The sequence below is a fragment of the Mirounga angustirostris genome, unplaced genomic scaffold (genome assembly GCF_029215605.1).
Source record: "Mirounga angustirostris isolate CCGP_5_RB_7025 unplaced genomic scaffold, mMirAng1.0.hap1 SCAF_11, whole genome shotgun sequence".
Classification (NCBI taxonomy): Eukaryota; Metazoa; Chordata; class Mammalia; order Carnivora; family Phocidae; genus Mirounga; species Mirounga angustirostris.
Genome location: NW_026991719.1, coordinates 106,417,291 through 106,443,891, shown reverse-complemented (window position 1 = coordinate 106,443,891; position 26,601 = coordinate 106,417,291). Strand labels below are relative to the sequence as shown.

Genomic DNA, 26,601 nt, shown 5'->3' with positions numbered 1-26,601 from the left:
GTTAGCATTAGAATTTAGGGAGACCTCAGGAAATCAGCTGATCAAGTCCCCTGCCTTCAGGCAGGTGAGGGCATCTGAACCACCAGTGACAGAGGACTATTTTCATCCTCAAATTGTCGAGGAGTGTCGATTCCACATCCTCTGGCCACTGCATTTTTGCCTTAGGGAAGTCTAGATCTTGCTGCACATCTGGACCTGCAGTTTTGTAATAGGGTCTTGCCTGCAGCAGGTGCTTAGGAACTAGTGCAAGTTGATTTATAGCTGCCCATTGCACAGCCCTGGGTCAGCCAGATGGCTGGGGAAATCTGGTCAGGCATGTGGGCACCCCTTGATGAAAAACATGCAGTATTAGTAGTGCCAGTGGATATCTTTTTATTTTGGGATTTTGCCTTTACATGTTTAGACTTCTCAAAGGAGGGACCTGTAATTTTCAGTGGACAGACAGTATAGGTTGAATATATAAAATGAAAGAAGGTTGTCCATCTAGGAGCTAGCTAGCTCTGTATTGTTAGAAGTGTTTCCAGAGATATTCGGTGGCCATCTCTCAGGGCTGCTGTCGCAAAGTAGATTCCTGCCTGGGATGGGAAATTGGGCTAGATTATCACTAAGCCTCCTGCAAGTCTGAGAGTCTGAAATTCTGTGTAACTGTTGTGTTTGTCTGGAAGATTAAAATATACACACTGAAAAGGAATGGTTGGATTACCAGTAGGTAGCTGTATTTAAATATATTTCATATTTAAATGTAACTGTAACTATGGTAAATGTATTTAAAAGCAGAGTGAAAATTGTGCAGTGCTTAAAAAAAGGATTTCCTAATTTATTTTTAGGGTGAGGTATTTAGGAAATGTGAGTGGATATGCCAGTTTCAGCTTTGACCACATGAACCATTCTCCTTCTTTTCTGCCCAAACCCTGTCCAGCTTGTCTGAACAAGTAGCCACCAGCTTGGCCGGTAATGTCAGGACATTATAGTGGAATGGCACTGACAACTGTGAGGTGTCCAGCTACTCAAAGACTATTGTGGTGTTTAGTTAAATTCAACTTCCTGATAAAGCTTGGAGGAAGGACCAAGTGCACTGTCTTCTGGAATTGGCTTCCTAGCTGTCTCTTTTAACTTTATGACCAGATTACAGGTGGGGTCAAGGTACCCAGACTTCTCTTGTGACAAGAATGACTGTGTGACTCTTGACGCCTGAAGTAGAAGCACTTTGCTTCTACGATCAGCACTTATGCCTCATCGTGCTGTATGTAGAGGAAATTGTATCAAGGCACTATCGAACCCTGTTGGACTGACCCTTGCAGGTGCTTTTGATATGTAGAAGAGTCATTGAATTGGATGAACTGAAAAAAGCTTTGTAGTGCTGCTTCATAATTGACCCACTTCTAGTCTATGCAAATTCTGCCTCTCTTTCAAGTCCCTTCTTGAGTCTTCCTTCATGAAACCTTTCCAGTAATTTCTGCATTTGTAGGACTAATTGTACATACTGCTCATTTAACACATCATCATATGACATTTCTTAGATTTCTAAATTCTATGATTATTACACTTTGAGCTCTTTCAATGTCAGGGACTATCTCCTATGTCTGTATAGCCCCCCACGGTGCCTTCCACCAGACCCTATGTAGAGTAGGTGGTCAATAAATGTGACTGAATTAATACATTCTGGATACACTTAAAATATAACAGTCTTGACTCACAGAATCATAGAATGGTAGAACTGGAAGGGGTCTTGGAGACTATCGCTATCCTTTTGCAAGTAAGGAAATCAGGCCCACAGAAGAGAGGTCCCTTTATTGAGATCAGCCAGCCAGCCAATGCCTCTATATGACACTACCTTTCATCTCATTGTTATCTTTTGACTATGGAATCCTGAAGACATTCAGATTTACTAAAGTGTACATAGTGCCAAATGCTAGACTAGCATATTCTGGGTTCTTCCTAGCTAGTGATTGTGTTACCTAGTAGCATCTAGGTTATTTGGGCCTCCCCAGCTCATGCTCCTAGGAAATGAAGGTGTCTTTGTAGAAAACTAATAGCATTCTGGCATAGCATTCTGGTAGTCTTGCAATAACAGAGAAGCCTATGTTTAGTGTGAACCTAGAAAGGAAGTTTTGTGGGTTAGGGGGGATCATCACCTCTGTGGCTACTCATAGTCCCTGCTGCCCGAATGAGGATGGCTTGGAGAAAAATTAAGCAATGTGTTCTCCCTACCTCATTACCATGTGGGTGATCCTGATGAGAGGGGCATCATGTCCCTGCAGAGAGATGGAAGAGAAAAAGCAATATGACAACACAAAGTTACCAGGTTGAGGGAACACAGAGCTATGTAGACCAAAACCAAACTGACATGGCAGAATATTTGTGTCTATAATTCCAAGGTCCAGGTTCCTGAAGTTACTTACATGAGATTGGGAGGAGGAAAAAGTGGCTTTATCATGATCTCTAACCAAGAGAACATTCTCTGGAAAATTTTTCTATGGAGGTTCTGTCTTGTGCTTTACCTAGCCCAAGATTCTGTCTAAGACTTGGTCAACCAAATGGCAATTTTAGAAAGTCATAGTTGCCTCTCTGATACCAATCTGTTAAGGTACGTAGCTAAGTTCAACTTCCTGATAAAGCACATTCCCTGGAGAAGGGTTGGGTTGTGTCTCCTGAACAGTATGCTTTCCTTTCTTTGCAGTTCCATCATTCAGAATTTATTTGTATATTTTCAGCCTCTACTACCTTTTGTGGTGATGAGTTTCACACTGTCAATCTCTACTGAATGCATCTCCCATCTTTTTTTTTAATATTTATTTATTTATTTGAGAGAGAGAGAGACAATGAGGAGAATGAGCGGGAGGGGCAGAGGGAGAGAGAATCTCAAGCGGACTCCATGCTGAGTGCAGAGCCGGATGCGGGGCTCCATCCCAGGACCCTGAGATCGTGACCTGAGTTGAAACCAAGAGCTAGACGCTTAACTCACTGCACCTCTAGGCGCCCCTCCCATCTTTTGAGAATGAGTCTCAATTGAGTATAGTGATCTTCTATTTTGGGAAAAGTGAGCACAAAGAACAGGGATTTCCCCCAGCATGCTGACATCAGTTGAGATGTTTATTGAGGGAAAGAAGAGACCTCCTAAATCTTCTTCCTCAGAGACACCCGAGCTGGTATTGTGTTTAAGAACAAAGGAGGTACCTTATGCCTTTTGCAATAGCAAGAAGCTAGTGAATTCAGGGTAATTAGGGGGATATTTCTGGAATGGTGCAATGAGAAGGCAAGAACCTTATGATGATGATTAGATAAAACCAGTTAATGGAGGGCCTTGGAATACTGGCTTGTGGGGTTTGGGGATTAATATAATAAGCAGCAGGGAATTGTTCTAAATTTTTGAGCAGGAGTATATTATATTTGAAATTTGTTATTTGTTATATTTGAAATTTGTTATTTTTGTTATAATCGAAATGTGAAATTTGCTATTATCACTGCGATTTAGCAACTACTTAGCAGGTTTGCCTGGCTAGAGATTTTGGCCCTCCTCAGTGAGAAGATGGCTCATTGCCTCAGAATTGAAGATGTCCCTGTTTGGTTAATTTTCCCCATTGCTACTGGAGCAAAACAGCCTTATGCATCTTCCTCTGACCTTCACATAGCAGTCAATCTAGAGGCTGATTTTAAATTATGTTTTTAGTGTCCAAGGAAACTTTTTCCCTATCAGCAGACTCTTGAGTGTCATCAGAAGACCCTCGAGCCAGTCTTATAGGTGATTCTACATGTTTACTATGCTTTAGAAGTAGGTAGTGTGTAAGAGAACAGACAACCGTCCATATCAGTGAGGACTTATAGCAAAGGCTTATTACTATTATGTGAGACAAGGGCCATCATGGGACTCTAACCTTGGGCCCTTTCTGCTGTTCCAAGCACAGCTTTTCCTTAAAGGCACCCTTAACAGCTGCTATGGGAGTGGTTTTAAGCAGCCACCAACTTCCCAAGAGAGCTCTTCTCTGACCACTTACAGTCCTTAGAGTCTGAATCACCATCCTAACACTTGGTTATTGGTCTGATCTTATTCTTTAGCTGTTTCATATGTTAGTTATGTTTTTCCCAACAAAATTAAATCCTATTTTCTCTTGTTCTTCATTTGTTAGACACATAAATACTTGTTGGCTGATTGATTGCACTGAGCTATTAGGGAGACTTAGAGGTAGAGTATTGTTTAGAACACCAATCCATGCTCCCAGTCTGTGAGGCAGAGCTCTGCTATGGAATCTGTCTGGTTTCTTACCAGATCCACTCATGAATCTCTTGAGTTTTTTCATGTCAGTTGAAGTCTGTGTCATTATCATTGTCCCGCCAATGAACTAGCGTGCTAGGAATGGGGGATGGGACATGACACACCAGCCCAGCCTGGCACTGCTGGTTACTGCTAGACAGTACCACCATGTGGCCCATGGGACATGTGGAAGTCCAGTCATGTAGCCCAGCTATGGAAGCCTGAGGCCAAACAAGAAGTTGGTAGAAGGTGGCTTAAAATAATATTTCTTCAGGTGGCGTAAAGGAAGATAGTGGGGACATGGTTGCGTTTATAAAATTCACAAGGGAGAAAAGCGACTTCTAAACCCTTTGGAAGGGGGAAAGCCTCTTAGTACTCTGAAGACAAAAGAGAGTTCTGTTTCAAGAAGTGTATGAATATCACTATTCCAAGAAGTAATATAAATGGAAAATACTAGGGGATTTCAAAAACAGTTAGCTTATATTCATGGATGACAGATCCAGTCCTCCAGTAGGATGAATTAGTGATTTAGGATACTCCTGACTTTTCAGATTGATATTGGGAATTGCCACCCAATTTTCACATACCCTATTCCTGTCAGAGACAGATCTCTAGCTTGCTGCAATTACGGGATTAACTTAAGGGGGTATTTTTAAAAAAGATTTTATTAAATTATTTGAGAGAGAGAGCAGGAGCAGTGGGGAAAGGAAGAAGCAGGCTCCTCGCCGCTGAGCAGGGAGCTGGACGTGGGGCTCGATCCCAGAACCCTGGAATCATGACCTGAGCCGAAGGCAGACAACCAACTGAGCCACCCAGGTGCCCCCTAAGGGGGTATTTTTGATCATAACTATTAAAGACAGACATGATAGGCTGTAGTTAAGAGCAGTCTTAGCTACTGGCTCTCTGTTTCCTCTTACTTGGAGTGGAAAGGCCTGCTGGTCCCACATCTGCCTTCCCAGCCACACCCACTCGCTAGTGACAACTGGCTGCCAATAGCCTCATCTCTGGAGAACAATACAATGAGCCTATTGTGTACTTGTTGACATACAGAGTGGATTGTTTTAGCAGGTGCAGAAGATAGTCCGTGTAGAGATTACAGAGACCTTTATCCTTGATGGCGTAGCATAATTCAAATCTAAGTTGTCCTTTGTCTGGTTAACAAGCAGGTGTTGGAATGAGATTTAGTTAATCTCGGGTCCTTCATGCATGGTGGCAACATTGATCTTGTGTGTGTGTGTGTGTGCACGCGTGTGTGTGCGCACGCGCATGTGTGTGTGTGTACGAGGGAGAGAGATTGTTTTATTTTCTCTATATCTTTTTCCTGTAATAAAATGATTTAAAATCCCTTCGGTGGCCAATCAGATAGCTCTGATTTTTCTATTCATTGGAGACTGTACACCCAGAGCAGTTTGTGTCCTAGAGAAATTATTTGTTTGTTTTCAAAGAGTGATCTTAGAAATGGGCAGTGACTAGAAAGATGGCTATTTTCTGTTAGTGTGGTAATTTTACTTGGCTTGCTTGTGAAACAGTCTTATGTTTCTCCTGTGTCCTTTGGGTCCCTGATTAGGTGGAGGTGACTTTTGTTTCCAAATTCACTTCTTGATTATCTGTACTACTGAAGGTGGAACATGGAAAAGAAGGTAATCCACAAGCTAGTGATACGCAAGGGCCTTAATTACCCTGTACGTAGTCAGATCCTTCAGTTCTTCAAATTATACCCCCTACCCTTAGCTTTTAGGGGAAGGAAGTAAATCATACAAAATCAGTCTATGACCAAGGATTTTGTTAAAAACAAACAAGCAGGCAAGCAAACAAAAAGCCACAAAAATCATTTTGCAAGTTCACTACGTATGTTCACCTTCTGCTGACAAACTGCTCAGCCTAATATTATAGTTGGGCTATACTGCCGCCCCCCGCCGCAGTCATGTGTATGGCAGGGAGACAGGGGGAGGATCTCATGTGGATTGTTCCAAAACTACAGTGAATGTACAACCTGGGGTTAAATGTTCACTCTGAGTGGACAGCAGCTTGCTTAATCCCCATGCCAATGAGGTAAGCCTTTTTCCTCAGATTACTTTCTCCGCTCTCCCTCTGGTCCTTGCTCATCCACTTAGAATCTGCCTCCAAGAGAAGATCTCTGTATTGAAGGAAAAAATGTGCCTCAGGAGGAAGAGAATAAAAATAGGTCAGTGATAACTCTCACCACACATTCCTATTTATTTGGTTTGAAATTCAATTGAGTGCCACAAGTATTTGTTGATAGCTTCTTTGTTCCCATACTTGTATTAAGCTCTGGGAGATACAGAACTACGATGGTAATGTTAAGAGCTGACATTTACTTAACGTTTACTATGTGTCAGGTGCAGTTCTAAGCACTTTATTTATATTCATGCATTTGATCCACACAATAACCCTATGTAGTACTATTATTATCCTCATTTCACAGCTAAGGAGACTGAAGTTAATTAAGTCACCCAAGGAGGAGCTGGTAGAGCCAGAATTCAAACCCAAACATTCCCACTTCAAAAAGACAAGGTTCTTGCTCTTCTGAAGTCCAGCTGGGGGAGATGAGGTCAACATAGTGAAAACCAGCTAGGAAACAATACAAGGCTCTGGCAGTGAGGACGACAGTGGTAGAGAAGGGAGAGATTAGTGCAGCTTAGGATAGGCCTCTCAGAAGAGGCAAGACTTCTCTAAATCCCAGAGTCTTCAGCTATCAAATGGGTATGATAGACTCTACCTTCTAGATTTAGTGTGAGACTTGAATGAGATAATGCATATAAAGGGCTTAGTGCAATGCCTGGCATATGCTGAGTGCTCATTAAATTGTCGTGATGATGACAACGATGGCATTGATGTCTCTGGGACCTGAAAGATGAGTAGAGTTGGGATATCCAGAGAGGAAGAGGGATGGCCTTCCAGGTGAATTATGAGGAAAGAAGAGGGGCAAACATGATGTTGGGAAGAGGTGCTGAGGAGATACAATTTTCTTATTCCTTTGCCTAAGGTCACTGAGTACCTACTAGTAGAGCTAATTGAGGAGAGAAGAGGATGGATGTTGCAAAGTCAGTCAGCAGCTGTGAAGCTTTTTCATTGGCCTTGAAGCATGCCAGACGTACCGTCTGACGCTGGGACCCTGCTTCATGGATGGCCCTCATCTTTTCTTCCTCCTCCTTGAGCTCAGGCCTAATGCCAGATGAGTGGTTATGAAAAGCTCTAGACATTCCCAGAGTGAGAACAGCCTGTGGTACTTACAAGTCCAGGCTCAGTTGCTTCCCTGACCTTAGTAGGTGTGAGCCTTTCCCAAGGCACAGAGGGAATGTGGTTCTCAACAGGCTGACAGGAGGAACTGGATTTGGTGATGGAGAGGCCCCTTGAGACTGTCTTCTGTAGGTTATAGGTGGCATCAATCAGATAAGTGTTGAGCTCCTACTATGTGCAGAACCATATATTAGGAGTTATGGGTAGTTCAAGAGAAGAAAACCAACATGGTCCCTTCCCTCAAGGTACTGCTGATTTTGTTGTGGAGACCGGATCCACATGCTGGTAACAGTTTGTGATCAATATAGGGTAGGTATAACTAAATGTTCAATCACCTACTTTCTTCAGATGTCGCTACCTGGCTGTCCAGCTGTCTCCTGCCATCCCTGTGTTTGCTGCCATGCTCTTCCTTTTCTCCATGGCTACACTGTTGAGGACCAGCTTCAGTGACCCTGGAGTGATCCCTCGGGCCCTACCAGATGAAGCAGCTTTCATAGAAATGGAGATAGGTGAGTGTTCTAACCAGCTGGCAAGATGCTGTGCAGTGGGTGACTTTAATCACTAAGGGAATGGAATCCTAATAGTAGTTGGAGATTAAGAATCATTTCTAGCCTTTTCCCTCTAAGATCCTGAATCTGAGATCATGACCACCCTATGATTTTGGTAAGGCAGGTTTAGCAAGATTTGAAAGCCATATGCTTCATTCTTCCTTGCGTTGGGTTGTGTTTCAGGAGGGGTTTGTTACCAAGGTCTTGCTGCACTGTTCCCAAGAGGATGGGATTTTTTTACTTTTGAGGGGTCATGAACTCATTTGGTTCTTTTTTTTTTTTTTTGGATGAAAGCTATAAGCCTTCTTTTCATAAAAATATTCTTTTTTTTTAAAGATTTTATTTATTTATTTGAGAGAGAGAGAATGAGAGAGAGCACATGAGAGGGGGGAGGGTCAGAGGGAGAAGCAGACTCCCCGCCGAGCAGGGAGCCCGATGCGGGACTCGATCCCGGGACTCCAGGATCATGACCTGAGCCGAAGGCAGTCGCTTAACCAACTGAGCCACCCAGGTTGTCCAAAAATATTCTTATATGTTTGCATATACGTATAATTTCAGATGTAATTTCAGGGATTCATAGATCTTTTGAAGCACATTCATGAGCCCCACCAAGAATTCCTGCTTTAAGGCAATACATAAGGTGAGAGGAGACAGCCATGGTGCCAGGAACCATTGAGAATTCTAGGAAGGTAAAGGAGGGTAAAGGAAGCAGTTACAGGCTCATTACAGTGCAGTTTTCAGCTCAGGGTAGGTCTCTTTGGGACAGAGATAAAGTGGTACACTAGCCAGGAGCCAGGGTGGCTCCACAAATTGAAGCAGAAGATCCCAGGGCTAGAGGAGGGAATATCCTAGGAGCTCACACTGGGAAAGAAGGCCATGATACCAGTGCTAGCGGGGACTGGGAGCCCCTCAGACCCCATAGCAGTGCCTGCCGAAATTGTTTGCAAGTCCAGTACCCAAGTAGCTTGAGTCAGCATCCAAGCCAGATAGATTAGAAGAAAGGGGCCCAGAACTTGTAAGACTAAAAGCTATGCCCATGGACCACCAATCTATAGTTAGCCTTTAAACTGTTAGGGTGTTTGTTTGTTTATTTTAATATTATTTAATTAAAAACACACAAACATATTAAAGTTATAATAGGTAGTATATTACATTTATATTTTTTGAGAGAATTTACATTTGTATAATATTATCTGCCTATCCAAGAAAATACTGTGTCTTTATTTTCAGATTGAATTTTATGCCCTTGAATAAAATTTTTAGTTTTAGAATCTAGTTTCTCTGTTTCTCATATTGAGTTTATTCCTAATGTTTATATGCATGCTATCATCAATGAAATATTTTCTCCCATTTCCATTTGATGTTTTTTCCTCCAGTTTTATCAAGATATAATTGACACAACATTGTGTAAGTTTAAAGTATACAATGTGTTGATTTGATACTCCTTTAGAGTGGTTTGAAAGCTTCCAAGTTTTTGTATTTCTTTTGTTTATTTTAGTTGCATTTCCCTCTAGCTTCTCAGCGAATTTCTTTTTGAAGAGTTCCAGCCTGTTTTAGTTGCGCTAGGGGGACATAGGTTTGTGCACGTCTGAGCTTGAACTACTTAGGGATGGGGTGAGAGTGGGAATAGTGGGGAGAAAGCAGAGGCTGGGTGTGCTGGTGCAGCTGGAGTTCAGGGGAGACCTGGTAAAGCTGAGATAGGAGCAAGATAGGAGGGAGAGTTGTGTGTGCCATCTTTTCTCCATCTCGATTATTCTTTTATCATCCTCTTTCCATTCACATATGGAGAAACTGAAGGTCAAGGCAGTGCCTTGACTTGTCTCTTGCATCTAGCAGCAGGTGTTAGCAAGGTTAGTTCTGTTTTGCCAGATCACTGGGCCTGGAGCCCAGGCTTGAGCTGTCACATTGAGACCTCTCCTTTTAGCATGTTTCTCTCCTTAGAAGAATGCATTCTTGTGTTCATTCGTATGTTTATGTTAGCAAGTTTTTGTTAACTTACATTCATCCCTGTGCTGGGTATGCTGTGTGCGTGGGGGCTGGGGGACGGGCAGAAGACGACACTGTGATTCCCTTGCATCATAGTGCCTCATGGGGAGGATGAACCATGAACTCTATCTCACGGGTGCCCTCATGTAAAGCCCATGCAAAGGAATATTAAGGTGGCATGCTGGTACTTATATCATTCTCTAATGAATAGCTATCCCCATCCTTTTAAGACTTGTGGCACACTGTTATTGTTTGATTTCACAGCATCCACCCCACTCTGCAAAAAAAGGAAAAAAGTTCCATATGGCAGATATTTTTAAAATCAAAGTGAATTGAAAAATTATTCTGTTTTTAGAATTATCCTGCACATCTAGGGTGCAACGAGACAGGCATTCTCATATGCTGCAGATGGATGGGCGTGCAAATTGATACAATCTGTCTGGGAAGCATTTTGACAATAAGCAATATGGGCTTTAAGGATTCATACCCTTTGATCCAGTAATTCCACTTTGCTTAGAGTTTAGTTAAAGGAAATAATCAGAGTTATACAAATTACTGTAGAAGGATTTTCAGCACGTCATTTTTTTCTTTTTCCTTTTTTTCTTTTTAATATGGGCCTAGCTATTTTAATGCCAGCAACTTCATATATTACTGCTCAGACTTCAACATGCTTTTCCTTTTTTCTTTCTGTTTGAGAAATTAATTTTAATGCATGTATATATTCTTTTTTTAAAAAGATTTTATTTATTTGAGAGAGAGAGCAAGAGAATGGGGGGAGGGGCTGAGGGAGAGGGAGAGAATCTCAAGCAGACTCTAGGTGAGCCTGGAGCCCAACTCTTGGGGTTCAGTCTCACTACCCTGAGATCATGACCTGAGTTGACACCAAGAGTAGGACGCTCAACCGACTGAGCCACCCAGGTGCCCCAACAAATGTATTTATTCTTGAGGAGGGGAGGTGGAAATTGGGATTGGGGTGGTGATCAGAGGGGATTTAAGCTTTATCTGTAATATTTTAAGTTTTTTCATGCAACACCATTTAAATAGTAAAAACCCAGAGGCCACTTAAATGCCCTACAGTATGGAATGGTTAAATAAATTATGGTATGTGCATATGAGGGAATATTATATTGCCAATATTAATATTTTTGGAAGAGAAATTAACAACCATGGAAAAATGTTCACCATATAGTGTTAAGTGAAAAATACAGGGTACAAAATTATATTTATAATATGATCTCAAGTTTTTAAAAATCACGAATGTTTATTCACCTGTTAAGGAAATACACCAAAATGCATGGATATTCCTGAATTGAGAGACTGTCGGTGATTTTTATTTTTTCTTATATATATCTTCTGTTTTTTCCAAACTTTTTACAATAAGCATACATTACTCTTATTTTTAAATGAGTATTATTTTTTTTAAAGATTTTATTTATTCATTTGAGACACAGATACAGAGAGAGAGAGAGAGAGAGCATGAGCAGTGGGAGAGGCAGAGGGAGAGGGAGAGGCAGACTCCCCGCTGAGCCAGGAGCCCGATGTGGGGCTCGATCCCAGGAGACTGGGATCATGACCTGAGCTGAAGGCAGACGCTTAACCATCTGAGCCACCCAGGCACCCCGAAATGATTATTTTTCTGATTCTAAGTATTACCAGTCTTTTTTTCATGCATATATTTTATTTTTGCAAGATAGAATGTACACTAGTTGCTTTCTAGTGTACACTTTCATTGTGCAATATATTGTGACTGTTGTCCTGAGTCTTCATTCACTTGTCTATATCATTTTAAATGGTTGCATAATATTCCATCCTATGCATGTATCATAATTTACTTAACCAACCCCCTATTGTGACACTGAGGTTATTTTCAGGTTTTCACTATTAAAAGGGACTCTGTGACAAATATCCTTGTGTTAACATCTTTTGTGTATCTCTTTGTAATTTTGTTAAATTCTTAGAAATAGAATTGCAGGGTCAAAAAATATATGCCTTTAAAGTTTTGGGAGCCACTGCTTTATTGCTTACTGATAATGTATAAAAATACCTTCTTCCCGTCCTTGCCAACACTGGGTATTTTTATTCTTTTTAGTATTTGTTAATATAGTAGGAGGTAACAGTATCTTTGTGTTGATTTTTATGTCTTTGATTCTTAGTGAATTTGAATGTTTTCATTTCATATATTTATATATTTTTTAGCCATTTTTATTTCTTTTATGAATGTTTTTCTTTGTAATCTGCCAAAAATGTGAAGAAACCTTTTTTCACATTTGCACAAAAGAATTGCATGGCATTCAGCAGAATTTGACACGACACTCTTTGATGTTGAGAGTGCCCTCAGGCAATGCTAGTCTGGAGAAAACAGTGGGCCTAGGGAACTGGTGATTGCTCCCACTGCTTTTGGAGAAGTGGTGAGACTTTGGGGCTCAAATAATGGCTGGCAGTGATATTAACTGTCTTTACTGATCTACAGAAGCTACCAATGGTGCAGTGCCCCAGGGCCAGCGACCGCCTCCTCGTATCAAGAATTTCCAGATCAACAACCAGATTGTGAAGCTGAAATACTGTTATACCTGCAAGATCTTTCGGCCTCCCCGGGCCTCCCATTGCAGCATCTGTGACAACTGTGTGGGTGAGTAAAACCAAAGGGGCTCTGTCTGGGGGGAAAGGCTGAGCTGAAGGAGAGGGTCAGGGTTATTTTTCTAGGGAAAAATCAGTAGGGGTGGGAAGATAGGTTTCTATAGGAAATAAGCTAGATTTAGTTAGGAAACTTTAGATAGGAAACATGCTTCTGAACAACTGTAAATCAACTGTACTTCTGTAGTAGATCAAACCATAATTTAAATATCCTCTAGTCTAAAATTTATTTAAAAAAACCTTTTTGGTAAATGGGGAAGTAAACTTTACCTGTTTTTCAAATCTGGATTTGTTTCAAGTGGAGCCCACCTTACGTAGGGGGAGGAGAAATCTAGTCCACTGGAGGGCAGCATCGGGGAAGGAAGGGATATGTAAGAAGTAGTGTTACCAAAGAAGAAAGTTGCTAGCATTTATTGAGTTCCTACTATATCCCAGGCACTGTGCTAAGTGCTTTCCCTTTCTCTCATTTAAGACTCGTAAGAACCCCATGCGATAGGTATTATCCCCTTTTTACAGATGAGGAAATAGGTGAAGCACCTTTATGCAGGTTCATGTAATTAATGTGAGATGAAACTGGAGCAGGTCTGATTCCAAAACTGTCACTTCATCTTTCTCTGCTGATGCTGCAAGGGTGGCAGGTGTGCATAATACATGGGTCTGTGCTTCTATCTGGGTATATGTGGCTTAATTGTAATCACTGCCTAGTGTGTGCTGAACCCTGGGAAAGATCAGAAACAGGCAGTAAATATGTCTGTTGATAGGCATATATGTGCAACTCCTTACTTTACCAATAAACATACTTCCTTTTTTAAAGATTTAATTTTTTTATTTGAGAGAGAGAGCTCGAGTGCACATGCGTGCAGGGTAGGGGGATGGGGGGGAGGAGCAGAGTTGGGGGTGGGGAGAGGAATAAACAGACTTTGCACTGAGCACAGAGCCCAGCACAGGGTTTGGGACTCGATCCCAGGACCCTGAGATCATGACCTGCACCAAAACCAAGAGTCAGACGCTTAACTGACTGAGCCACCCAGGCTCCCCAAGCATACTTCTAGCACTCTTTGTATATGCCGTGGAACATGCCTGACTGAGTACATTGCTTTCTTCTTATTAGCCAATTCTTTAGGCAAATGTTGGGAAGATAAAGCTTACTTTATATGGTAAAAATCTGTATGTAGATAGGACTTTTATAAATTAAAACTATTTTTTTTATTTTTTAAAATATTTTATTTATTTATTTGACAGGGAGAGACACAGCAAGACAGGGAACACAAGCAGGGGGAGTGGGAGAGGGAGAAACAGGCTTCCCGCTGAGCAGGGAGCCTGATGTGGGCCTCAATCCCAGAATCCCAGGATCATGACCTGGGCCAAAGGCAGACGCTTAACGACTGAGCCACCCAGGCACCCCAAAACTTGTTTTAAATTAGCTAGGAAACTTGATATTTCAAGAAGGTCTGATATGAAGGTTTTCATAAAGAATTCCCTCTCCTTATTAATATTCTTAAATATAAAGAACTCATGCAATTTGATTTTTTTTAAAGATTTTATTTATTTATTTGATAGAGAGAGACACAGTGAAGAGGGAACACAAGCAGGGGGAGTGGGAGAGGGAGAAGCAGGCTTCCTGCTGAGCAGGGAGCCTGATGTGGGGCTCGATCCCAGGACCCTAGGATCATGACCTGAGCCGAAGGCGGATGCTTAACAACTGAGCCACCCAGGCACCCCTGATTTTTAAAAAGAAGCATTAACATTCCAGTAGAAATATGGACAGTTCGTAAAACAGGAAATGTAATTAACTAGTTAACATGAAAAAGGGTCATCCCTACTAAACATCAAAGAAATAAAAATTAAAACGGGATCTTTTTAAATTTAGAACATTAGCAAATAAAACCTGATAATGCTTAGTCCTACCGTGACAGGAGTGTAAATTGGAACAAACTTTTTGGAAGACAACCTGGTGAGATTCATAAAAGCTTTATAATATGTATACCCTTTGATGCCAGCGATTCCCTTTCTAGGAATCTATCCTAAGAAAATAATCAGGGATGTGGTAAAAGAGTTAGGTATGGAAATATTTACCTCAGGATTATTATAATGATGAAAAATTGGATAAACCCAATTGTCCACCTGTAGATAAGTGGTCAAATAAATTGTGGGACATTCATGCAATAGACTTACGGGAAAAGCTCAAATCAGAAAGCTAAATGAAATAAAATAGGAGATAGGCTATATATATAGTGTGATCTTAGTTACACATTTGAAAAAATACATGTAAAGATATATGCAAGGTAACACACCAAGATGCTTATGCTTGTAGTTTATTATCTATAGGTTGTGGAATTATGAGTGATTTTGTTTCCTTCATTTTTCTTCTTTCTTTTTTTCAAGGTTTCTACGATGAGCATGTATTAATTATATTATCAGAAAAAGTGTGATTTAAAATACAGTAGGGGTGCCTGTGGCTCAGTCAGTTAAGCATCCAACTCTTGATTTTGGCTCAGGTCATGATCTCAGGATCGTGAGGTCAAGCTCTGTGTAGGGCTCTGTGCTCAGCATGGAGTCTGCTTGAGATTCTCTCTCTTCCTCTCCCTCGGACCTTCCCCCCACTCTCTTTCTCTTTAAAATAAATAAAATCTTAAAAAAATAAAAATAAAATACAGTAAAAATATATCTGTGTAAATCTACAGTTTCCAATGTTTTTATGTGGCAGGTTTGCTTAAAGAGTAACTCTCCATTTTCCTGGTGTCTCATCATCATCTTCTTCCTATAAGGATACCATCTGACAGGATTAGGGCCCTACCCTTATGACCTCATTTAACCTTAGTTACCTCCTTAGAAACCCTGTCTCCAAATATAGTCACATTGGGGGTTAGAGCTTCAACATATAAATTTGGGGGGGGACACAATTCTGTCCATAACAATACCAAAAAGAATTGAAAATAGATAGTCAAACATTTTTGTATGTCAGTGTGCATGGCAGTATTGTTCACAGTAGCCAAAAGATGGAAACAACCCAAGTATCCATCAACAGATGAATGGATAAACAAAATGTGGTATATCCGTACAATGGAATATTATTCAGCCATAAGGAGGAATGAAGTGCTGATATATGTTACAATGTGGATGAATCTTGGAAACATTATGCTAAATGAAAGAAGCCAGACAGAAAAAGTCAAATATTGTATGATTCCACTTACATGAAATATCTAGAATAGGCATAGAGACAGAAAGATTAGAGGTTACCAGGGTCTGGGGGAAGGGGAAAGTGGAGAGTTACTCTTTAATGGGTACAGAGCTTCTCTTTGGAGGTGGTGAAAATTTTTGGAAATAGGTAATGGTGATGGTTGCACAACATTGTGAATGTAATTAATGCCACTAAATTTTACACTTAAAATGAATATTCAAATTGCATGTTATATATTTTACCACAATAAAAACTCTAATAAAAAATTACTGAATTTAGGGGCACCTGGGTGGCTCAGTCGTTAAGCGTCTGCCTTCGGCTCAGGTCATGATCCTAGGGTCCTGGGATCGAGCCCCGCATCAGGCTCCCTGCTCAGCGGGAAGCCTGCTTCTCCCTCTCCCAGTCCCCCTGCTTGTGTTCCCTCTCTCACTGTGTCTCTCTCTGTCAAATAAATAAATAAAATCTTTAAAAAAAAATTTAAAAAAATTACTGAACTTAAATTTCTGTGCACATCTCTATTTCCTTATGAGAAATTACTGAAAATGGATTTATTTTGCCAAAGGGGTGTGAGCCTTATTATGGCTGTTGATACACACCGCCAAACTGCTTTTCAGAAAGACTCTCTCAATTTATACTCCCACAAAGAGTATATTAGTGTCCATTTTAAGCTATTATCACCAGCACTGGATATTGTTTTTTTATATTCTTATTTTGATGGGCAAAAATTGTACTAGTATTGCACTGAATTATTAATGAATCTGAAAACATTTAAATATATGTTTATGTGGTATTTGTTAACTGTTTTGCCCTTTGACTATTTGTAATTTGTTATTGATTTATAAGGATTTCTCATATACTAAGGTCTAAAATTTACATATATTTCTGTTGGTTTTCTCCTGTTTAATATTCTTTTATAGTATTTTTAACATATTTAAGCTATTTTTTAAGGTTTATGGAGTCAAATATATTTTTCTTTAATATCTGTGTTTTCTTTCATTACTTTTATGGTTACTTAGAAAATACTTGTCTATACAGTGGATAAATGGTCATCCATTCTTTTTTTTTAAAGACTTATTTATTTACTTTAGAGAGAGCGAGCAGGAGCAGGAGGGGCAGAGGGAGAGAATCTCAAGCAGACTCCGCACTGAGTGCGGAACCTGACTCGAGGCTTGATCTCATGACCCTGAGATCACAACCTGAGCCAAAACCAAGAGTTGGCCCTCAACTGGCTGTGCCACCCAGGCACCCCTCATCTATTCTTTATAATTATTTTATGGTTATATTTTGTTTTTACATTGATTTTTTAATTTTTTTAGAGAGGTAGAGAGAAGGGGGGGAAGAGGGGCAGAGGGAGAGGGAGAGAGAGAATCTTAAGCAGGCTCCATGCCCAGCTCAGAGCCCAATGTAGGACTGGATCTCACAACCCTGAGATCATGACCTGAGTGGAAATCAAGAGTCAGACACTTAACCGACTGAGCCACCCAGGTGCCCCTGTAGTTTTATCATTTTTTTAAAAAAACTAGAGGCTAAGAAAAACCATACTACTCATTTTTTAAAATTTCCTTGGCTATTTTTTCACCTACTTATTCTTCCTGAACTTAGTAAGTCCACCTAAGATTTTTCTTTGGAAAAGCAAAGTCTCTGTTGTCAACTGACAGTGAGGCAGTTCACTTGACCCCTCAGTGCCTTAGTTTCTTCAACTGCAATGTGAGGACAAGAATATCTTCTTTTGCTTGACTTCCAGGGTGATTGTGGGGATCAAATGAGATGACTGAAAACATTCTGAAAAAGTGAAAAATAGAAACCAGTGTTTTTTTTATAATTGAAATCGGCAGTGATCCTGGGGGTCTTTAAATTAGGTACTATGTGGATGGCATGTTGTGCTTTGTTTTGGAGGCTTTGGCACTGGACTCTCTTTCTCCCACAGAGCGCTTCGACCATCACTGCCCCTGGGTGGGGAATTGTGTTGGAAAGAGGAACTACCGTTACTTCTACCTCTTTATCCTCTCTCTCTCCCTCCTCACGATCTATGTCTTCGCCTTCAACATCGTCTATGTGGCTCTCAGTGAGTATGCAGGGCAGTGTCTGTTGGTGAAAGGTGGGAGAAGACTTAAGGAGAGCTGAGGGGAGTGGCTGGGTTTCTTGGTGGGACTTTACTATTGCAAAGGCATCCTAGGACCAATTAGAAATGAATACTACTCTGCTCTCGAGCAGAGCTCCAAACCTCAGCTCACATCAATCCGTATTCCTGAGCGTGTTGGCCTTTTCACTGGCCTTCTGCTGAAGACTGAGGCTCTGATTACTGGTCTGTATCCAGAGTAGTGGGCATTTCTGAGGTGATCCCAAAGACTGCATACTTTCTTCTTCTGTCTTATAAGACCTGCTCTGTGCCAGGTGGTAGAAGGGGGTTATACTAGAGAAATGCCTTTCAGTAGCTCATGGTCTACTTTGGGAGACAGAAAATACACACCCACATGTGTGCATATGCATGTGTGCATGTGCATGCGTGCACACACACACACCAAATCACCCTAAAGACAGATGGGATGTGGAGTTAAAAGAGGCTTCTTGATCAAGAGATGAGTTCTCAGCTGGATTTTGAACAAAGGAGGTACACGGATTGGTGAGGAGAAAGGATTTTTCTTAGATATTTCTGATTTCTTTCATCTATGAATGAATATTCCCCATCCATGGCCATAGTTGGGGGCTCGGGGAAAGGGAGAGGAGCAGGAAGCTTGGCTTCTGCCAGACTCTGTAGTCCAGTGCCAGGTCGTCCCGCAGTGAAAATGTAAACTCTTCAGTGAGGATACTGCCAGCTTGTAGGTGAGAGTCCCTTGTCTGAGTGAGGGCTAATCTCTTGCCAGCTTGTAACAAGGGATAGGGAGGGAAGGAAATGAGTGGGTACTAGGATAAGTGTGCATTTTTTACTAAAGTCATTGATTTTTCTTTCTACTTGTCCTCCCAATTTAACAGAATCCTTGAAAATTGGCTTCCTGGAGACGTTGAAAGAAACTCCTGGAACATATCCTCCCCTGGCAGTATGTCCCTGTGACTCCCTCTTAAACTACTTTCGAGTAGGCGTTCTCTCTGCATTTCTCCCACCGTCTCGTTTTTTAGATGTTAGAGAGTGCCAAGATCTGAAATTAAAAAAAATATATAGTCTTAATGGTAGCAACCGGAATGGAAGATGGCCAGGGCTTAAATGGAGGTTTTTCCCTCAGCCCATTCTCCACTGCCTCCCTCACAAGTCCTTCTGATCCCGGGCTCAGCCTGTGTTTGTTTCAGTACACCCCTTATGTCGCTTGACCAAAGTCCTCCCTTTCTGTTACAGCTCAGGCTTATTTTGTACAGCAGTTGCATTTCTGAAAAGGAGATTCAGATGGGGTTTCTGTAAGTCACGTTCTGTTTTTCCCACCAAATTTTCATTTATAAGGTTTATTTTTTGATGGATTTCCCACTGGCAGTGATGGCCAACATTATTTAGCTTTGGCCCTCTTCTAAACATTCTCTTCAAAGAACTAATGATGAATAAACAAACACTTAAAAATGCCAGAAATGTTAGAGAGCTACTCGTAGTGAATAAAGAGGAGTCCTTCACCTTTCATATATGCAGCGAGTTTAGAATTCATCTGTTGTTATATATGGATACTTGGCCACTTGTGGTATATGTTCTGAGAGGTAAAGATGGTGTGATTGGCGCCATGAGTATGGGCTGAGGCCTTGAGTCCCTGGTGTAGCTTCTTCAACATTCCTTAGCATCACCTCACTGTTCTAGAAGTGCTCATTTGCTTCTTCACACTCTGGTCCGTCGTGGGACTGACTGGATTTCACACTTTCCTCGTGGCTCTCAACCAGACAACCAATGAAGACGTGAGTCAACTTTCCCTTTTCCTCATCACATATTCTTTCTCTCCCCAAAACCTATTCTCTCATTACCCGCTTGAGAACTGAGTCTCCAGGGCTTGGGAGGTCGAGGCAGACAGAAACCTGGCTTGGGAGATTGTTAAATCCAATGCGTGGAAGAGAAAGCACACTGCTTTGTTTGGAGCTGAGTGCCTATTGAGAATTGGAAAGAAGGGGTTCAGTGGTTGAATGGGTACAAGGTCTTCAGCTGTTCAAAGGTCCTTAAAGGCTAGTTAGTGCCTCTGGATTTGGAATGGAGAGGGGCAGTTGCACTGAATAAATCCCTGCTTTTTAAAACTTACCAATTAATCCATGCTCATTGTAGAAAATCAGAAAATACAGATGAGTAAAACATGGCAAATAAGTCCCTGTAACTTTACCTCCTTGATGTCACCATGGTTTTTTTTTTTTTTTTAAGTTTTTATCTAAATTCACCATTGTTAATGGTATGATTTGTAGTCTTCCAGACTTGTTCCCATGTTTGTTTAGATGAATATATATTTCGTATTTTTAATTGAAAATAATACATACTGTTCAGCCTCTGATTTTTCACTCAATTGTGAACATTTTTCCATGGCTAGGCAGGTATTTCTTTTTTTCCTGTTGTGGTAAAATATACATAATATAAAATGTACCATCTTAGCTATGTTTAAATGTAGAATTCAGTGGCAGGAAGTACATTCATGTTGTTGTGCTACCATCACCACTATCCATCTCCAGAGCTTTTCATCTTTCCATGCTGCAAGTATTTCTGCAACATAATTTTTACTATAAGCCTTGGCTTTTATCTTGCAGATCAAAGGCTCATGGACAGGGAAGAATCGTGTCCAGAATCCCTATAGCCATGGCAACATTGTGAAGAACTGCTGTGAAGTGCTGTGTGGCCCCTTGCCCCCCAGGTACTCAGAGGACTAGAAGATACTGGGATTCTTGGGACAAGCAATTCAACCTGATCCTATTACCTGGCCTGATGCATTCTTTTTCTTTTTCTTTTTTTTTTTTTTTTAAATTGGAGAGAGAAAGCAAGAGCGGGGTAGGAGAGGGGTAGAGGGAGAGGTAGAGAGAGAGAATCCTGAAGCAGATTCCCCACTGAGCGGGGAGCCTGACATGGGGGCTCAATCCCAGGACCCTGAGATCATGACCTGAGCCAAAATCAAGAGTTGGATGCTCAACTGCCTGAGCCCCCCAGGAGCCCTTGATGCATTCTTCTGAATGTGGCCTTTTGGGGTCAAATGGGTCTTCCTGGGGATTATCCCTTGGTGCCATATCTACACAGACCACAGACCACAGGCTTTCATTCTTATTTCATTTGTTTGTTCCCTGCTTAATGTGGTGTTCCCTGGTCTGTGGAAGAAAAAACTGAATGGAAGACAGGAGACATGTGTTAGGAAACACTAGGCTTCTAAAGGTCAGGTTTATGTTTTCTAGTACACACAATGAGGTTCTGGGGGTGGGTGGGTGGAGGGGTGAATACAAAATGCTTTATTAACAGTCCTCTCTCTTTCAGTGTGCTGGACCGAAGGGGTATTTTGCCACTGGAGGAAAGTGGAAGTCGACCTCCCAGTACTCAAGAGACCAGTAGCAGCCTTTTACCACAGAGCCCAGTAAGTATTCCTGATGTAATGGCTGAGTCAGTGATAGAAGGTGTAGGCTAAATTTACACCTTTGAGATATAATTAGGCAATTTCATGTCCAGTCGTTCCAGCTTCTCTGTCTCTGCTTCTGCCCTGACATTGTCTTCAGATCTTTGTGCCCTTGAGGTAGATTAAGCACAGTCACTGTGCTAGGTGCTAGGGATATGCCAGTGAACAAGGCAAGCAATGTCCCTGCTCTCAAGGAGCTCGTTGTCTAGTGGGGATGAGAGACAAGAATACAGGCCATTGCTCAATGTTATGAAAAGTGCCTTGAGGAGGGAAGCATAAAATGCTATCAGAGCAAAGATAGGGGTCAGGACAGTGGGTTAGAATTAATGGAGGGGTTACCTTGGTGGAAGGGGGCTTCCTCCCTAGCATATGCAGATGTTGTGGAAAATCTCCCAGCTGTCTTGCTCAGGATATACTTTACAAAGCATGTTCCTAAAAAGTTACTATTTGACAATTTTTAAAGATTTTATTCATTTATTTATTTGAGAGAGAGAGCATGAACAAGGAGAGGAGCAGAGGGAGGAGACTTCCCACTGAGCAGGGAGCCCGATGCGGGGCTCAATCCCAGGACCCTGAGATCATGACCTGAGCCGAAGGCAGACGCTTAACCAACTGAGCCACCCAGGCACCCCTTGACATTTCTTTTTTTTTTTTAATAATAGCTTTATTGAGCTATAATTCACACATTATAAAATCCCTATTTAAAATGTACAATTCACTGGTTTGTAGTATATTCACAGATTTGTGCAATCATCACAACAATCAGTTTTAAAAACATTTTCATGATCCCTCACCAAACCCCTGTACCCATCAGCAGTCACTCTCTCTTTCTTCCTAGTTCCCCCAACCCCATCCTTAGGCAACTATTAATCTACTTTCTTTTGCTATAGATTTTCCTCTTCTGTACATTCCTTATAAATGGAATCATATCATGTGTGGTCATTTATGACTGGCTTCTGTTATTTGACATAATATTTTCAAGGTTCATCCATGTTGTCTCATGTAGCAGTACTTCATTCCTTTATATGGCCGAATAATATTCCCTTATATGGATAGTACCACATTTTATGTATATATTCCTCCACTGATAGCCATTTGGGTTCTTTGCACTTTTTGATTATTATGAATAATGCAGCAATGAACTTGCCTGTGCAAGTTTTTGCGTAGACACATATGCATTCATTTGTCTTGGCTGTATACCCAGGAGTGAAATCACTAGGTCATATAATAACTCTATGTTTAACCTTTTGAGTACCTGGTGGACTGTTTTCCAAAGTACCTGCAACCCTTCTACATCCCCCACCAGGAGTGTATGAGGGTGTCAGTTTCTCCACATTCTTGGCAACACTTGTCATTATTATTTGACATTTTGGTTCTAGCCATCCTAGTGGGTAATGTAGTGGTATCTCATTATGGTTACGGTTACAATTTGCATTTCCCTAATGATGTTGAGCATTTTGTCATGAGCTTATTGGCCATTTGTATATCTTCTTTGGAGAAGTGTCTATTCAGATCCTTTATCTATTTTTAAATTGGGCAATTTGATTTTTTTTTTTAATTGTTGAGTACCAAGAATTCTTTATATATTCTCTGTGTTAGTCCCTTATCAGATATATGATTTGTAAATATTTTCTCCCATTCTGTGGGTTGTCTTTTCACTTTCTTGATGGTGTCCTTTAAAGCACAAAAGTTTAAATTTTGATGTAGTCCAATGTATCTATTTTTTTCTTTTGTTTCTTGGGCTTTTGTTGTCAGATCTAATAAACCATTGTCTAATCCAAGGTCACGAAGACTTATGCCTCTGTTTTTTCTAAGAATTTTATAGTTTTAGCTCTTATGTTTAGATCTTTGATCCATTTTGAACTAATTTGTATATATGGTGTGAGGTAGGGGGTTCAAATTCTTTCTTTTGCATGTGGATATCCAGTTGTCTCAGTACCCTTTGTTGAAAAGACGATTTTTTCCCCATTGAATTGTCTTGGCACCCTTGTCAAGAATCAGTTGACTGTAGGGCACCTAGGTGGCTCAGTCATTAAGTGTCTGCCTTAAGCTCAGGTCATGATCCCAGGGTCCTGGGATCGAGCCCCACATCGGGCTCCCTGCTCAGCAGGAAGCCTGCTTCTCTCTCTCTCACTCCCCCTGCTTGTGTTCCTGCTCTTGCTATCTCTCTCTGTTAATGAATAAATAAATAAATAAAAAATCAATTGACTGTAAATGCAAGAGTTTGTTTCTGGACCCTCAATCTTATTTCATTGATCAGGATCTCTATTCTTGTGCCAGTATCACACCGTCTTGGTTATTGTAGTGTTGTAGTAAGTTTTGAAATTAGGAAGTGTGAGTAGTACAAATTTATTCTTTATTTATTCAATTGTTTTGGCTGTTCTGGGTCCCTTGAATGTCCCTATGCATCTTGGGATCAGCTTGTCTGTTTGCAAAGAAGCCAACTGGAATTTTGATGGGGATTGCATTGAATCTATAGATCAATTTTTGGAGTATTGTCTTTCTAACAAGATTAAATCTTCTGAACTATTAACATGGGCTGTCTTCATTTGTTTAGGTCTTCTTTAATGTATTTTTCAGAGTATAAGTTTTTTTTAATTTTATTTATTTAGAGGGTGCACACGTGAGCAGGGGGAGGGGCAGAGGAAGAGGGAGAGAGAATCTCAAGCAGACTCTTTGCTGAGCACAGAACCAATGCGGGGCTTCATCTTTTGACCCTGAGATCATGACCTGAGCTGAAATTAAGAGTCAGACGCTTAACCAACTGAACAACCCAGGCGCCCCTAGTATAAGTTTTTGGTTTTTTTTTTAAGTTTTATTTATTTAAGTAATCTCTACACCCATCGTGGGGCTCAGACTCATGACTCAAGATCAAGAGTCACATGCTTCTCCAACTGAGCCAACCAGGTGCCCCCGGAGTATAAGTTTTTTACTTCTTTTGTTACATTTATTTGTAAGTATTTTATTCTTTTTGATATTATTGCAAATGAAATTATTTTCCTAATTACATTTTTGGATTGTACATTGGGAGTATATAGAAATTCAGTTGATTTTTGTATACTGATCTTGTATCTTGAAACCTTGCTGAACTTGTTTATTCTAATAGATTTTTAGTAGATTTGAACTTTCTTTTCAAATAGAATCCTACTTTTAAAAAAGTGAATGATTTCTGTAAAGTCAGTTGTTCTCTACTTTGCCTTTCCTAAATTTTGAATTTTTTTTTTTTGAAGTAAAGCAAACTCTTGTTTATATATTATTATCATCATTTTAATATCATTTTTCTGATGAATCTGACGTTAAATCATAACAATCTAGGGGCGCCTGGGTGGCTCAGTCATTGGGCATCTGCCTTCGGCTCAGGTCATGGTCCCGGGGTTCTGGGATCGAGCCCCGCGTTGGGCTCCCTGCTCGGTGCGGAGTCTGCTTCTCCCTCTGCCTCTGCCCCTCCCCTCCCCTGCTCATGCTTGCTTTCTCTCCCTCTCAAATAAATAAATAAAATCTTTAAAAAAAAATCATAACAATCTAGGTTAGTGATGCTAAGTTGAATGTAGGGAAGGATAGTATTTTAGAATCACTCGGGGCATTTTCCAACCACATATACCATCTGAAGATTTTGCCACCCCACCCTGTTTGGTTTAGAATCGCTGTTCTAGTGAGCTGTGTGTTAAGAGAAAAAAAAAGATTGAGAACCACTGGATCAGGCCTTGTTAGACAAGTTATGTTATAGCATTCTGTTGTGAAGGTGGGGTTTCTGTGTAATTATTTATGGTCCATTTTATTTTTATTTTGAATAATAAGGGAAACATCTGTCCACAACAGTGAAGAATAGAACTCACACTTCAGTTGCATTCTGTTGAGAAGACTGTAGTTCAGTCTTGGTTCCGAGTGTGGTGTCAGGGGCTGCATATCTGTAGCATCAGTGTGGTTGATGGGTTCAGAAGAAGAGTTCAGTGTCTGTGTATTATCTCCATTTGGATTTTAAGGGAGAGCTTTGCATTGAATTTGATTTGTTTTCCTTCTCAGGCCCCAACAGAACATCTGAGCCCAAATGAGATGCCAGAGGACACCAGCACTCCTGAAGAGATGCCACCCCCAGAGCCCCCAGAGCCACCACAGGAGGTGACTGAAGCTGAGAAGTAGCCTATCTATGGAAGAGACTTTTGTTTGTGTTTAATTAGGGCTGTGAGAGATTTAAGGGGAGAAGATAAACCTGAGACAGAGAGCAAGTGAGCTGTCCCTTTTACTGTTTTCCTTTGTCTTTATTCACCCAACTGCACACTGGCATTTTCTTGCTGCAAGCTTTTTTTAATTTCTGGACTCAAGGCAGTCACAGAAGATGTCAGTCACCTCTGGTAACTGGACAAATGGGTCTCTTAGGCCCTGGCACTGGCTTTCCATGGCCTCAGACACGGAGTCTCCTTGGACTCCCTTCTCTTTTCTCCAGATCCCAGCTCTCCTGCTTGGGGTCATTATTCCAATTCTGGGGTTAACGGTTCTTGAGACTGGCTCAAATCCTCTCAAGCTGCTGCATGTCCTGAGTCCAGAGGCAGTCACAGAGAACCCTGGCCGGGGAATCCTAACTGGATTCTTGGGGCCTTCAGAATTGAAGAGTGGGCTTGGAGGATTCTCCTGGCTACAAAGTGCCAACATTGCCAGCAAATCCTTTCAGGAACGGGGCAGGTAACTTCCACTTGTATTTATTCATGTAGCTTCTCCTTTGTCCCCTGCCCACTCTTAACACCCAAGCCCCACTCTTTTCCAGTTAGATATATGTAAGTAGTTACCGTAGAGATAACAATTCACATTTCTTGTAGACTGTCCAGAAACTTTTTAATACCTGTGCCATTCTTAGTAAGAATTGATGAGATGCCAACGGCATGGCCCCTCGCACTCTTTGTCTCATCTCTCCTTTCTCGTTAGCCCCTTTTGTTTTCCTTTTGACTCCTGCTCCCACTAGGAGCAGGAATGGCAGTAATAAAAGTCTGCACTTTGGTGGTTCCTTTTCCTCAGAGGAAGCCTGAGTGCTCACTTAAACACTACCCCCTCAGACTCCCTGTGTGAGGCCTGTACAGGCCCTGAATGCACAAGTGGGGAAACCAAGGCACAGAGAGGCTCTCCTCTCCTCTCCTCTCCCCCTATGTCCCCTCAAAGAAGAAAAAAAAAAAGAATAACCAGTACTTCCATTAGGCCTCG

At 41.1% G+C, this 26,601-nt stretch overlaps 1 protein-coding gene across 2 annotated transcripts in view; it reads left to right on the top strand.

The window, feature by feature from the left end:
* ZDHHC9 (zinc finger DHHC-type palmitoyltransferase 9) overlaps positions 1-26,352 on the top strand; it is a 30,948-nt gene extending 4,596 nt beyond the window's left edge. For both annotated transcript variants that reach the window (XM_045882385.3, XM_045882376.3), the window contains 8 exons: positions 7,862-8,022; positions 12,518-12,676; positions 17,790-17,927; positions 18,836-18,884; positions 19,630-19,732; positions 20,561-20,664; positions 21,273-21,369; positions 25,432-26,352. In XM_045882385.3, coding sequence (XP_045738341.1) covers positions 7,862-8,022; positions 12,518-12,676; positions 17,790-17,927; positions 18,836-18,884; positions 19,630-19,732; positions 20,561-20,664; positions 21,273-21,369; positions 25,432-25,548 — 928 coding nt within the window. In that variant the 3' untranslated portion in view covers positions 25,549-26,352. The remainder of the gene's footprint in view (positions 1-7,861; positions 8,023-12,517; positions 12,677-17,789; positions 17,928-18,835; positions 18,885-19,629; positions 19,733-20,560; positions 20,665-21,272; positions 21,370-25,431) is intronic.
* Positions 26,353-26,601: the final 249 nt, after the last annotated feature.